General features: G+C 41.8%; 1 protein-coding gene across 3 annotated transcripts; it reads left to right on the top strand.

Moving 5' to 3' along the window:
- Window positions 1-231: 231 nt before the first annotated feature.
- Window positions 232-13,707, top strand: smurf1 (SMAD specific E3 ubiquitin protein ligase 1). 3 transcript variants are annotated; one of them, XM_083897015.1, is made up of 18 exons: window positions 232-459; window positions 5,893-5,931; window positions 6,755-6,863; window positions 7,004-7,137; window positions 7,223-7,288; window positions 7,432-7,507; window positions 7,613-7,824; window positions 7,925-8,009; window positions 8,453-8,599; window positions 9,081-9,312; window positions 9,770-9,873; window positions 11,039-11,153; window positions 11,668-11,846; window positions 11,970-12,107; window positions 12,276-12,396; window positions 12,529-12,730; window positions 13,263-13,338; window positions 13,426-13,707. In XM_083897015.1, the coding sequence occupies exons 1-18, from the start codon at window positions 405-407 to the stop codon at window positions 13,523-13,525; spliced, it is 2,190 nt and encodes a 729-aa protein (XP_083753141.1). In that variant the 5' UTR covers window positions 232-404; the 3' UTR covers window positions 13,526-13,707. The 3 variants fall into 3 exon arrangements, with proteins under 3 accessions (XP_083753141.1, XP_083753142.1, XP_083753140.1); XM_083897016.1 differs by having other exon boundaries at window positions 13,254-13,338; XM_083897014.1 differs by having other exon boundaries at window positions 8,408-8,599; window positions 13,254-13,338.
- The last annotated feature ends 1,663 nt before the right edge of the window (window positions 13,708-15,370 follow it).

Below are 15,370 nucleotides of genomic sequence, written 5' to 3'. Positions count from 1 at the left end.
GACTAGTCAAAATTACCTAAATGTATTAATTACCTAAACAAATATGATTCATGTGGGGTTTTTTTTAGACATAATATCTAAAAACAAAAGTAAAAGAAGAAAATTGTTTTGCTGGGAAGAGCCTGTATTCTCGGGCACGCCCACGCTTCCCAGACACGAGCACGTAAACGTTTGAGCCATTAAGAACATGACGTCAGTACGTGCTTGAGCCTGCCCGAAAATGTTCTCCAGTGTTGTCGGGCTTCAAAGGAGCGCAGGACTTTGCCATGAAATAATACAATTTAACCCGCAAGGAGAGCAAAAACAACGCGCATGATTGGAGACTGCAGCTATCCGTGTGCCCATTGAGTGGTGAAACTGTGTTTTTGGGAGACGGGAAGTTTGTGATCTGTTTTCCCGGAGTGATGTCGAATCCTGGGACTAGGAGGAACGGGTCCAGCATCAAAATCCGACTGACAGGTAAAAAAAAAAAACCCGAGACCGAAAGAAAGAGCTTATCGAGCATGTTTTATCAAGAGCTTAAGACTTTCCTCCCACTTACTGCTGATGTTTAGTGTTGGTAGCATTGGCAACCGAGACACCGCGGCGCGTCCGTGCAGCTCTCGGCTCTGCCGTTTGCCCAAACATCCGGTTTTTGTGTGGCAAACACAGCGGTACAAGTGCTAGCTTGTTAGCTGATATGCTAACGAAATAGCCGAAAGGACAGACCCCGTGAAAGCTCTGTGACTCGCTGTCCTCACATGTCCTACTGTCCAGCTGTTTTCAGGCTACTTCCAAGTCACAACCAGAAACTTTATCCACTGCTAACGCAAAGCCCCCCGCTTAGCCAGCTCGCGTTGGCTAATCGTAACATTGTTGACTGCTAACGCTCACTAGCTAACGCTACACCCAGTTTTTGGGTTGTGTGCTGACCACTAGCCCATCACCATCGCCCGATCTGAATGCGACGAATTCTGACTCAAGAATAAAAGATTACTTTGACCCACAGGTTTTCTGAAAAATTATTCTATTGGAAGATGTGACATGCTACCCTAGATTAGCCATGGCTATCGATTGTGAATTCGGTGCCGTGTCAGCTGTGGCTAGACAAATGTCTGTGACTCGCTGAACTTGTCCTAAAACGTTTTTATTTATGCGTACTATTTAACCTTAACTGTGTCAGGAAGTCGCATTAAAATTGAAGTCTCTTTTACAAGTGAGTCCTAGCTAAGACAAGGCTACTTAGCATGTCTTGAACAACCACGTTAACATAACATCAATAAATAGGAATACTACAGATGAACAAGGCAGCAATAATTAAACATTGTTTATTGTCATTGTGAGTTCATGCTATCTTATGTTTATATTCATTTGATTGGACCATGGCTCTCTAATAAAAGACCACATTGAAACATAGGACATAACATGAGAGTACTTCATATTTAAAATGTGTATTGTACACAATAATCTGTATTGAACATTAACTTAAGTGTTAGAAAGGACTTAAGTTTGCTCCAGGACCAGGTAGCATAGTGGCTTGATTTACCGCTTTACTCTGAAGATGATTATCAGACCTGAGATTATGACCTCCTTGTAAGAAAGATAGCTGATTTACGTAAGCAGGAAATGTACCCGAGATAACTTTAAAAGTTACGGTTGACCCATCTCCAATGAAATGTTTTAAATTAGTGGTACGTGCTGTGGGTCAAGTTTGGACAAGGTGGATGACAAGGTAAATGGTTTTTGCCAAAGACAGCCTGGACAGAGAAATATGCCACTGACCTAAGGCTATAGAGAAACAGATTTTGAGTCTGTACAGGAAGCCTAAGGTGAATTTTAATTTCTTGAAGCTTTGTGTATGTCACATTTACTCTCTGGGAACCGTGGACACTAAAACATATTGTTTGTTTTTGGGTCAGATTCTCCTCTTCAGGGCACATACAAGTCTCTGTCTCTCACATTAACGCTTCCGCTGTTCCGCTGGCTCTTACACACAGTTACACTCCACTCAAACTGAGTCACATGCACAGCTGTAACAATGGTTTTCACTGTAGCTAATGTGACCCCACTGGGCATCCAGGGACCTCTATTCAAATGGTAATGACTGTTCTGTGCCGCTGGGCAGATGTCTTGTCTTTCTGATTCATAACTGAGCAAAGAAACGCACATGAAATGTTGCTTACTGACAGACTGTGCGTAGAAGGGCAGACCAAGTGTATGATTGTGATGGATGTTTTTTTTTTTGCATAAAAAATGATGTGCTGTCTAAAAATGCCCATCACGTGCAACATTTTTTATTTTCTGTTCCTCCTCTTCTAAAACTGGACTCCAATAGTGCTGACAGAGCAAACCCTCATGTTTTGACAAAAGATGGATTCATTGGTCTGACACTGTTATTCACATACGACACCCCCCTAAATAAACATTTCAGTCTTGCGAATTAATATGCCTTTAAGCAAAACTGACAGGAAAACAGTGTTAACAGTAGAAAAAAACTGACAATGAACAGTATACACTGAATCTCTATTTGGTCTTAATGTTAAATAAAGACTCTTTTATAAGACAAACATTAAAACTCGAACTTTGATCCTCACAACTGTAAAGGACTTTTCAGGGTTCAGACTAGGTTTTAATGTCAGGGTTAGACTTGGGTTTATGTTAGGTTAGGTTAAGGGTTAAGCTAGAAAATGCATTATGTCCAACTGTATATACAGTAAGATAATTTCACAAGTGTGTGTGTATCTGTGTTGGCATGTTTTGAACCAGTTACTCATAGGTTCAGCTTGGATGCAAACAGGGGTTGTTGCTGGTGATTGTGTCCCGCCCCCCACAGGTATGAGTGGAATTCTAATTGGGTAAGGAATGTGCGGTGAGCCAATGGGGGTGCAATGCCGATCGGCTGGCGTTCACTCTGTTTAGTCTGTCGGAAAGAGAGGGGTTGTTTGGCCTACATTGGAAAAAGGCCTGTATGTCTTTTGGCAGCAGCACAGATGAAGACCAGGCAAGTTTGGCATTGATTCACATTTGAGAGATTAGGCTGTGTTTATGTTCACGTGTATTAGCCAAGTAAGAAGTGACTGTTGTGTCTTTATGTCTCTGTCATCCCTTCGTGAGGTTAAGATGAGATGAGCTGGAGGAGATTTGAAGGTACAATATTATCACTTTTCAGGGAGGCTATTATTTATTACAGTACAACAGTAATAAATACTGACACTGGCACTGGCGCCTTAAATCAGATTTGTCCTCATGTTTAATAATTCTTTGGTAAGGGGAAGAAGAATGCGGAGACTTGGTGACACAGCCAAGCAAAGTGCAGCAAATAAACGGGCCAATAAGTAGAGAAAGGGGTGGCTTTGTCGTGAGTAATGGGCTTGAGTGAATGTTCGAATTAGCGATTCAGCAGGATTATGTTAATTTGCTCACAGAAGCAACACGTGCCGCTCAAGGTTTTTGTGGCCGCTGGTTTGATTGAACAACACATCGTCAAAGCATTAGCGCAGGCCTTCGGGTGGACAGCAGGTGATTCTCACAAAGGACGGAAACAAGAGCAGAGATGTGGATGAATGAGTAGTATTTGGAGGAGAAAAAAAGAATGAATTAAAAGGTTATACAGCAAACTACGTTGTTATAATCTCTTGTGGGTCATCTCTAATTTACTTGTAAATCTGAGAGTGCATTTTTAACTTCTCTATTCAGCTTCGGAGCGTTTGCAGCATTCAAGCTGTGAACAGGATCATCAATCTGAGCACGTATCACTTTGGTGTCTTTGCAACAGTAATTGACCATTATCTTTAAATTAACTTCATAGTCGTTACACTTTTATGGCTCTTGTCATTTATCCAAATAAAATAAGAACTTTGCTGCGAGAGTAAAACTGCAAAGGGAAGTAAAAACTTGTACATGTAAATTCCACCATCTGCAGGAACTGTTCGCTCAGTTTTTCTTTTTTAGAGGACCTAAATGCCCTGAAAAAAAAGTTGCAGTGGAGGAAATTGAGAACCAGCTGAGCAGCGGCTGCATATGTGCATTTAGCAGCCATGACCTTGACAGAATAAGGAATTTCCTGAGGTGCAGAGAGAGGGCCTGTTACACATTCAGTGCCACAGAGGAACTGGTCAAGAGGCTGAAAGAGAGGAGAGGGAGGGGGGTTTAAAGAAGGGGTGTCTCTTGTCTCTGGTAAGAGATTGGAGGGCGAAAGGGGAGGAGAGCACCGGAATGACAGTGACAGAGAAAGTCCTCTCCTGCTACTCAGGAAGAGGAGGCAGGGGCAAACGAGAAATCTGATTCCCTCTGTCGTTGTCTCTCTTTTATTGAGTCTGTGTCAAAAAGATGAGGTCTAGCTATGGAATGTGTGAGTCAGGGGGAGGACGAGGACAAGGAGGAGGATTCAAAGCGGATGAATGATGAATAAGAGGGGAAGGATATTGTGCCGCCATTCTCCACGGGTTAATCACAGGAAATAGACCAGGCTGCACCAGACACATGTGTACACCGCCACAGCCACCACATCCGCAACCAGGGGCTGACTGACCCGACTTCCCAGATGGGTGCCTGGGCCAAACGAAAACCAATGCCAGATTTTAATTGCGTTTCAAAGCTGTGATTAAGTGTTCAGGTGGTGGAGATCGCCAGACTGCTTTTGTTCCTCAGTGTCTAGACGGTAACAAAAACCTCCAGTTCTGAAATGTCGCCAGTGTCACGCCACAATTGTTCAACTGGTATAAAGTTTATAAATTAATGAATCTAAAAAATGTATATATGTGTGTGTATATATATATGTGTGTGTGTGTGTGTGTGTGTATATATATATATATATGTGTGTATATATGTGTATATATATATATATATATATATATATATATATACATATACATATACATACACATATATACACACACACACACGTATACACATTAGAAAATAGACAAAGTGAGATTTCTTTGTCTTTTAGATGCATTCAGGGGGAAACTGACCTGCAATGAAAAGTGAAGAAACTCCATACCCACATCCCTATAGTTGCATTACGTTACACCTTCAGGCAGATGACGTGCTTTCATTTGTCTTATCCTGAATGAGAAGAGCAGAGACATTAGTCATAGTTTCCTGTTTGTTCCTGGCTATGAAACCTGGTAGTCTACCTTGAATGACTGTCAGTCAGAATGTTTACATGACATTAGAAAACAACTAATTATTGTTTTGTAATACATGTAAACCGTTCATATGATGGAAATTGTACTGAATCAAATTTCAAACTAACACATAATGTGAGTTGGAGTCAAATTATTACTATCTATACCTTCATGTATACCTTCTGTCGGACCAGAGTCGGACTGAAGCGTGTGCCACAGTTCCCACAGTTAGGATTACTTGTGCTGTGACGGACTGGACAAAAAACTGTCTTATTGTGGTTCTGTTGTGTTGTGTTTTTCCCCCCTTTTAATATTACAGCAGTCCAGGGTGACATATGCCAACTGTTGCACCACACAGGCTTGTCTGGCAAACTGAACACACTCACCCACACGCACATACACAAACCCGAATGCTTTGCACAGACTCACAAATCCACATTGTCTTGGTCAGTTCAGAGCTGCTCTCTGAATCCACAAAGATGATGTGGCAGAGGAGGCATTCTGCCACTCTCACTGTGGGAGGCCTTTTTTGTGAGTTTGTGTGTGCACTGTGCAGCGGTCATGACACCAGCCTGTACTTTTGCTGCTCACCCTGTCTGCATATCACATATTTATCTGTTTCTTGGCATCCTCTGGCATTCATATATTACACTCACCACCAGCATTCTTTGTCCTGTTTTAATCTGCATCAACATCCACTTTGTATCAGCCTACACACGCTGAGATCATTTACATATTTGTGTGCATGGCATTTTGTTTATAATGCTTTTTTTCTGTTTCGCAGTATTATGTGCCAAGAACCTTGCGAAGAAAGACTTCTTTCGTAAGTACCTCTACTGTGCTCATTTTCATGTGCATTAATCTGACTTTATGATGTAGGGTAATGACGAGATGATGCGTTTCATTAAGGATCTGCGTGTGTCATCAGCACAGCGGTGTTGCTCAGTTGCTTGTCTTCGATTGTGCTGTGCATTACCACTCTTCCCTCATAGCAGGGAGGAAATGTGTTGACCTGTCGCAGCTTATAGTGAGTGGACCCCGGTTACTGAGACGCAATCAGACATTTGTATGTGTCCATACTAATAAGCCTATAAAAAGTCTATATAATGTATCCATTTAGGCACACTGGGTTTGCACATTCTAGTGTAAACAGAAGGCTAATTCCTCTTTTCTGCAGTTGTTTGCTTAGTTATCTTAAGAGTATTAATAAAAAGAATAACAATGGTAAAATGCCAGAACAACATCAAGGTGAAACTGAAAGTAAATGTAACAGTAGATTTACTTTCACAGCTGTCTCACAGGTGATCAGAGCCAATCAGGAAGTGAATGCGAGTAACGGAGTCATCGTTTCCTAATTGTTTTTAACCGTCTGTACTAAAGCCAGGGTAGTGTCAGGGACAGGTAAATATTAATATGAATATAAAGATAATGGAGTAGTATGGCTGTTGTATCAAGCAGTTACACTGTGCTTGTTTTTGTTTAAAGGATTGTCAATTGTCTACGAAAGAAAACTATTGAGCCGATTGTGTTCACAAATATGGAGCTGGGTGTTATTGTGAAGAGCGTTATTATGTTCCACACTCTATTACTGTCTTCTATGCAAGTTCATTTGGCCAGTACAGATTCTTCATTTTAATTATTTACAGGTCTGCCAGATCCATTTGCCAAAGTTGTGGTGGACGGATCGGGTCAATGCCACTCGACAGACACAGTCAAAAGCACACTGGATCCCAAATGGAATCAGCACTATGACCTGTGAGTCAATAATGAAACATTATTGTGATAATTGCCCAGCACTAACACAGTTCATACATCAGTGTTTTAAGGTTATGCTTGTGTAATAAATGTATAGGTTTGGTGTTTAATTTATTAAGTACATGATGTCTCTTTTGCAGCTACATTGGAAAGACAGACTCCATCACCATAAGTATATGGAACCACAAAAAGATTCATAAACGACAGGGGGCAGGCTTCCTGGGCTGTATACGACTTCTGTCCAATGCTATAAGCAGACTAAAAGACACAGGATGTACGTCTATCTCTTATTTTATTATTTTACACAGGTATTTTCAGGTGTGGAATTTTACTAAATAAGTTTCCCTGTCTCTTTACAGACCAGCGTTTAGATCTATGTAAGCTCAATCCCTCAGACAGCGATGCAGTGCGGGGACAGATTGTTGGTAAGGCTGCACATGTTATCTCTTTCTTTCTCTTTATGTCTCTTTACTCTTTCTCTCTGTTAATAATCTGCCCTCTCTGTGTGTCACACACACACAAATGCTGACCGTCATCATTCTGAACTTTACCACCTGCTTGTTTCCAGTGAGTTTACAAACACGAGACCGCATCGGTAGTGGGGGCCCTGTGGTGGACTGCAGAGGACTGCTTGAAAATGATGGGTGAGTGAGTCACCACAAACCTCTGATCATCTTATTACTAAATTCTTTATCACGTTATTTATTCCGTGTTTAACGACATAAAACGTTTGTGTGGTTGGTACACAGGCCTGTGTTTGAGGGATGTTTCAGTGAAGAGCCGCTGCCCTACTCTGACCCCACTGGGGCGGCGGGGGGCGGGAACTGCCGGCTCGATTCGCCCAGTCAGGAGAGCCGTCTTCAGACGCAGCGAATCAGAGGGCAGGACTCCAGAAGCCATGGCCACACCCCTCAGAACAGACCTCACGGGCATCAACCGCCTGATCTACCAGAGGGATACGGTCAGTCAACAATGTTCTGACCATATCCTGAATATTTATCTGACCCAGATTTTTTTTTATTTGTAAAGTCATCCAACTTCTGTCTTTCTTGATAAAACAGAGCAGCGAACAACAGTCCAGGGCCAGGTGTACTTCCTTCATACACAGACGGGTGTCAGTACCTGGCACGATCCTCGGATACCACGGTACAAATGCATCCCACTTCACTTGTGCCTTGTGCAAACATAAACTGACATGGGGGTGGTCCCAGAATGAACCCTTGCTGAGTTGTAAAGGATAATGCTGTATATTCTGTATATTCTGTGCATGTGTATATATGTGTATATGTGTATATATATATATATATATATATATATATATATATATATATATATATATATATATACACATATACATATACATATACATATACATATATATATATACATATATGCATTCATACATATATGCATTCATACATATATTATAGGAGCACAAATGCTGCACTATGTACACAGATTATGGGGATTTTCTCTGGTTGTTTTCTTGGGCCTCATGGGGTCTTGGTTTTGGAGCGCACCGATCCTTGCTATGTACCGTTCAGTATGAGGGTTGAGAGTCTCAATCTTGTTGTTTGCCCCTGTTGCAGAGACCTGGCCAGTGTCAGCTGCGAGGAGCTTGGTCCATTGCCAGTGGGCTGGGAGGTCCGAAGCACTGTGTCAGGTCGGATCTACTTTGTGGATCATAACAACAGAACCACGCAGTTCACAGACCCACGCCTACACACAATTATCAGGTACAGGAATGCACACGCACTTGAAAAACTTGTGTCAGACTGGCGGCGACTACGTCCTGACACAATAAGTCGTTTTAGGAATAATCCGTTGTTAATCTGTCACTGCTATAAAGCTGAACTCAGACAGGATACGAACATGACCTGCTAACATTTATCAACTCGTTTTTAATGCTGAAGAGTGTGATTTACAGAAATTTGGGTTTGGAATAAGTTGAGCTGCTGTAATCGAGGAATTGATTCATCAAATGAAGTGCACCACTATGGATTTACATTCTCGCTGATGTCTTCTTCTTGGGCCAGCTTGGTTCTTGGTTTTTGAACTGTGGAGCATGTGCAGAAGTACACAGTTGAAGTTGTGTTATCCCTTCTGCCTTTTTATTTACTCTCTTTCATCTCGTCTCTTACCTGGTATTTCTCCCTCTCCTCATGCTGTCCTCCCCCCCCCCCCCCCCCGTCCTTGTCTACTCCTCCCCATCTTCAGCCAGCAATCTCAAGCAAAGGAATCCTCCCAAACCCCCCAGATGGATATGGGGGGTGAGGATGGGGGAGGTGGAGGAGTGGGCGGTGTTAGCGGAGGAGGAGATGGAGACGTGGCGGCGCGCTACGAAAGAGACCTGGTCCATAAATTGAAGCTCCTGCGGCACGAGCTGTCTTTGCAGCAGCCTCAAGCGGGGCATTGTCGCATAGAAGTGTCCAGGGAGGAAATCTTTGAGGTGGGTGCTCGAGCTACACTGCCGTTCACGTTTGGGGTCACCTATACAATTTTTTGATGTTTTCCATCAAACTTTGCTTTCGTCAAAAAAACAGCAAAACTGTTTTCTGCTGTGCTAACATCATTGCACAAGGGTTTTCTAATCATCCAATAGCCTTCTAACACCATTAGTTAACACAATGTATCATTAGAACACTGGAAATGGGCCTCTATACACCTATGTACATATTCCATTAAAAACCAGACGTTTGCAGCTAGAATAGTCGTTTACCACATTAACAATGTATAGACTGTATTTCTGATCCATTTAATGTTATATTCAATGAAAATGAAAAAGTGCTTTTCCTTAAAAAATAAGGATGTTTCTTTCTTGACTCTTGCACCAGTCACAACAAACCATTATTTCACTGTTTCTCTGTTTATCTGGTCATACGTGTTTGTTTTCTTTGTTGATGCAGGAGTCGTATCGACAAATAATGAAGATGAGGCCCAAAGACCTGAAGAAGCGTCTCATGGTAAAGTTCAGAGGAGAGGAGGGCCTGGATTATGGTGGGGTGGCCAGGTAATTCACACTCACACTTATTATTAATCTCCCTGGTTTAAATATATTATATAGTTGGTATACTAGTAAACAAGTTGTTTACCTTCACGTTGTTTGTATCTGAAGTTAAAATGTCACTCAATGAAAATCTTAAATTCACAGATTCTAAAAAACAGAAAGTGCTATATCTCTTCACATGAAAGTTTATTTAATTCCCAGTAAGTCAATTTAATGAATTTATTTGGTGCAGAGTGTGGTTGGGTTGCTAAACCCCACAGCATTGGCCTTCCTGTTATTAAGCAAGCCTTGAAAGTGTTTGGCTAAACATGTTTTCCTGTGTCATCTTAAATTGTTGTTTTGGTACAATATTGCCAGCATTGTTTTGCAAAGAGGAAATAGGATGTGTTATACTTTTCATTTTCCCCCGAGGAAATGTTTCTTAGGCTAAAACTGCACACACACATGCAGGACACAAAATTGCACAAAAATACTGCACAAGAAATGCACATAGCATTGTGTTGCACTGCACGAAGCATTACAAAAACATTGTTTTCTCTGCTTTGTCAGTGGCTCCACTGGCATCACTTACTGGTTTTAACATAGATTTCCTCACTCAAAAACATTCTCATCATCAACCTCTTCCTCAGAAACGTCCCCCTCAGCTTCCTCTTCTATTAACACATAGGAAAAGTCCTCCGCTGCAGAGAGGAGGCAGTTTCCCGTGTTTATCCACGTTGTCACGCTGTGTCGTAGCAGTGCCACCCACTTAGCGCTAACAGCTACTCTAGACGTCAGTCAATATGGCACCAAGACCGTCCCTGGCTGCTCGTTTTAAATAGAAATATGTTAATATGTGGAATCTACTAGCCCTCCGAGGGCAGTTTCATGAGGACTTATATGTGGATGAACGGACTCTTTGGGGACTGTGACTCATCTGGCAAGTTAAAGTCTCTGTATTCATGGTACAGGACATGACACAGATCTGCCAGAATCATCCATGCTCCATTGTGTAGAGACTGTTCGTACAAATATTGACTTCAACCAAACCAGGTGAAACAGAGGAATATAAAGCCCACTTTAAGTCTACATAACATAGTCCAGTGTTGTTGTTTTTTTTGTCGTTTGTTTGTTTTTCGGTTTTCCTCGTTGCTTCCAGGTTTTAAACATGTTGTCTGGTTGTCTTTAGGGAGTGGCTGTACCTGCTGTGTCATGAGATGTTGAACCCATATTATGGCCTGTTCCAGTACTCCACGGACAATATCTACACGCTGCAGATCAACCCTGACTCCTCCATCAACCCCGTGAGTTCACACAAACTAGCACACATACGGTACCGTTCAAAAGGTTGGGGTCACCTGTAGAATTTTTGTTTTTTTCCATTAAAAGTCACACTTTTATTCATCAAAAGAGTTGCAAAATGAACCAGCAAAACTGTTTTCAGCTGTGCTTACATCATTGCACAAGGGTTTTCTAATCATCCAATAGCCTTCTAACGCAATTAGCAAACACAATGTACCATTAGAAGAAGAGATGGTTGCTGGAAATGGGCCTCTATACACCTATGTACATATTCCATTAAAAACCAGACGTTTGCAGCTAGAATAGTCGTTTACCACATTAACAATGTAAAGAGTGTATTTCTGACTCATTTAATGTTATATTCATAGAAAAGAAAAGTGCTTTTCCTTCAAAAATAATTACACTTCTAAGTAACCCCTAACTTTTGAACGGTAGTGTACAGAAGACACTTAAAGCTCCACACAGCTGACCTACACAGGACTGACTGTGTTCCTTCTCTGCGTCGCCCTCTTTCAGGACCACCTGTCATATTTTCATTTTGTGGGTCGTGTGATGGGCCTGGCAGTTTTCCACGGTCACTACATCAACGGGAGCTTCACGTTGCCCTTTTACAAACAGTTGTTAGGCAAACCCATTCAGCTCAACGACCTGGAGACCACGGACCCGGAGTTGCACAAGAGCCTCGTCTGGATATTGTGAGCACATTTCTGCAACAAACAAACAAACACTTTTTTTTAATCCTGATTATTTTAAGTTGGACACCGTTCCTCTCCAGATAGATAGTGTTTTTCCCTTACAGTCTTATTTACTTTCTGCAGAGAGAACGACATCACATCAGTCCTTGACCACACGTTCTGCGTGGAGCACAATGCCTTTGGAAAGTTTTCACAACATGAACTCAAACCTAATGGCCGGAATATCCCCGTTACTGAGGAGAACAAGAAAGAATATGTAAGGTAAGGACAATGAGACGGTAATGTTTCATCTATTTTGGGGTTGTTATCCAAATAGTGCCCCAGATACAGAGTAGATACAATAAAGAGCTACTGTGCACAATTCTTTTGCAGTACTTTACAGTATTTTATGTTTACCTGGCTTGCATCATGCGCATTTGTGTCTTTCAGACTTTATGTGAACTGGAGATTTATGCGAGGAATTGAAGCCCAGTTTCTGGCCTTACAGAAGGGATTCAGCGAGCTCATCCCGCAGCACCTCCTCAAACCTTTTGACCATAAAGAACTCGAGGTACATGTGAAATGATGTATATCGCACATCTGCTTTTTTTCCAGTTAAAAAGCCACCTTGATGTTATCTTCTTGTTAGTAGTTTGAATTGTTTGTGTTCATATTGGGGTCAACTTTGCCTCTCCTCGTCCAGCTGATCATCGGAGGATTGGGGAAGATCGACCTCGCCGACTGGAAGACGAACACCCGCTTAAAACACTGCACCAGCGAAAGCAACGTGGTGCGGTGGTTCTGGCAGGCGGTGGAGGCCTTCAGCGAGGAGAGGAGAGGACGCCTGCTGCAGTTTGTCACAGGCTCCACCAGAGTCCCGTTACAGGGGTTTAAAGCACTGCAGGGTGGGTCATGCACTGGCTTGGAGACCACACACACACCTATTATACAACACTTTCAAATACATCGGAGTTATTATTTGCAGAAACCGATATGCTTGAGCTCGATTATGCTACATTTAATTATGAATGTCAAACTTTGCTGTAAAAAGGTCATTCTGACCGTTAATACGAAATCTTAGACTTTCCAGAGAAATGAAGTCCACAAATGTATTGAAGGAGGTTCATCTACCTATTTATTCATAACAGTCTTTAGGCCCAACATAAGCATACAATGTACAGTGTTCTTATGTGATCTTAGTGATTCAGGGATATATCCCAATAAACATAATATTGGATTAGGCTGTAATTGCTGTATCGCATGTATTTTAAATAGTTGTATTTGCACTTGCACCAACTTTAAATGAATTTTTAAGCCAGTTAAATAAAAGTATTGCACCATTTTTAGCTAATTTGACTTGTTTTAGATACTTTGTAATGCTCTATGTAGCAGAACTGAGCAGTGATAACTAGAATGTATGTGTGTAAGGTTCTACAGGTTCTGCAGGACCAAGGCTCTTTACCATCCACTTGATAGATGCCAACACGGATAATCTACCCAAGGCTCACACATGGTAAGACTCACGCACCTTCTTTTTTAATCAGCATTTGTTTCAGTCCTCGCGTCGCTAATGTTGTTGTTTGTTTTTGTGTGTCTCTAGTTTTAACAGGATAGACATCCCGCCCTACGAGTCTTATGAGAAACTCTATGAGAAACTGCTGACGGCTGTGGAGGAGACCTGCGGCTTTGCTGTGGAGTGATGAATCCACAACCCCACAAATGAACAGAGACACATACACACACAGTCACACCTGTGCTTGCACACAACTCTTTGACATTTTACATACGCACACACACACACATTAACAGAAAATCAAGTATACAGCAAGTATACAGAGCAGCCAAGCATCACAAGAACACACACAGTCTCTTGCCGCCTCTTCGCCACCGAACTGTTGGTCGTTAAAGGAAGAAGCACAGCAGGAGGGGGTCAGGGGGGGTGGTGGGGTATTTTAAAATTTTTCAAATGTTTTGAAGAAGCATTTTTATCCTTCAGTTTTAACAAGCTATGATGTCATTCTTCAGAATGCCTAACCCGCCACAGCAAATTGGACTACAGTCGCACTGGGACACAACTCCACCGGTCACGTATGAGCCTGTGAACAAGACATGTTGTAATTGGACGTGTGAAGAACACGGCTGTCTGACAAGCTGATTTGATTTACTAGTATTCATGCTTTCATGTGTAACCACTGTCATGTGTGCGTGCCAGCGTGAATGTGCGTGCGTGATGGTCGTCGGGGACACATTTTTGGCACAAAAAGGTTGTCGGGGGACATTTTTTTTGTTGTTTTGGAGGTTGCATGGTTAAAACTTGGTTGGAATTGGGTCATCGATTTGATAGTTAAGATTACGCCTAAATCACACTACAGCCCTGGATTTTTCCCTCTCACCTGTGAATTTTGCAAGTCATGTTTAATCCCCCCCCCCCCCCCCATTGGATTAAGTATGAAGTATTCAAAGACGTGACCCTAATCTTATTATATTCTAGCTTGCTGGAAATTTGATCTACGCCTCTATAGCCAATCGGAGAAACCCAAATAGGAATATGACAAAAAAGATGGAAAAGGAAAACTATTAATACATCAAAAAAACAAAACATGGCAGAGATCACTGACGGCAAAAACGTATGCCGTCCACCTGGAGACACACAATTGGGCAAAATGATGCCTTGTTTTGTACATGACTCAATTGTGTGTGTGTGTGTGCGTGTGTGTGTAAGACTCTCCCATCATCAAAAGCTTAGACTGCCCATCACAAGACCGCAACAGTTCAGTGTGAAATGCACAGAGACTCTGAACGTAGCTTCAGGGTAAGTCGCTAGGAAATGTACGAGTGTCCTCAAGACTATAGGTGTGTGTGTGTGTGTGAGTGAGTGAGTGAGTGAGTGAGTGAGTGAGTGAGAGAGAGAGTGTGTGTGTGTGTCAGGCATGGCACCCAGTTACGCTGTAAAAACAAAAATGATCAAATGAGCCTGCTCCTCTTGTTTGGTAACTTTTTTTTTTTTTTTTGTCTCTTGGGTTTGTTTCTGCGACCACTCTGATCCACTCTTATTTTTTATTATTTATTACTAAGTGATTACCGACCAAGCTGCTATCTGCTCTACAAAGAGCTGACACTAATCTCTTCATCACCCCCTCTACCAGAGTTTGAAGGGTCAGTTTACTTGCGATTCATGTGATCCACAAAGTGGGTTTGATTGAATTCCTTTTACGTTATTTTTAACATTCATATTATTGTGGTGAAATACTTTGTCATTGTATGAAAACTGTTGGTGTGTAGGTGTTTTAAATACCATGTTACATTTATTGAAGTGAAGGGGGATCGACTTTACCAGCCCTTATTTTAAAATCTAACGTTGCTGGAGTTGGGGAGAGGAGCGAGGGCATTTTTTTTCAAAAGCAAGACACACGGACTGGAAGGAAGGAGTTGGCGTCAGGAGTTCTTCGGTTGTATGTGAAGTGTATAATAAAATGTCATAAGCCTTTCATACATGTTTCATCACCCATTTCACCAACTTTTTTGTTTCTCCGTGCCCCAAACTT

This window comes from Microchirus variegatus, assembly GCF_963457635.1.
Source record: "Microchirus variegatus genome assembly, chromosome: 10".
NCBI classification, from domain to species: Eukaryota; Metazoa; Chordata; class Actinopteri; order Pleuronectiformes; family Soleidae; genus Microchirus; species Microchirus variegatus.
This window is presented reverse-complemented; position numbering and strand designations above follow the sequence as displayed.

Excerpts from the sequence above, each read along its gene's own strand:
- smurf1 (XM_083897014.1), top strand. The coding sequence starts at position 405 with ATGTCGAATCCTGGGACTAGGAGGAACGGGTCCAGCATCAAAATCCGA. Across the intron at positions 7,138-7,222 it reads CAGACTAAAAGACACAGGAT|ACCAGCGTTTAGATCTATGT; the intron begins GTACGTCTATCT and ends GTCTCTTTACAG. Across the intron at positions 11,154-11,667 it reads CTGACTCCTCCATCAACCCC|GACCACCTGTCATATTTTCA; the intron begins GTGAGTTCACAC and ends GCCCTCTTTCAG.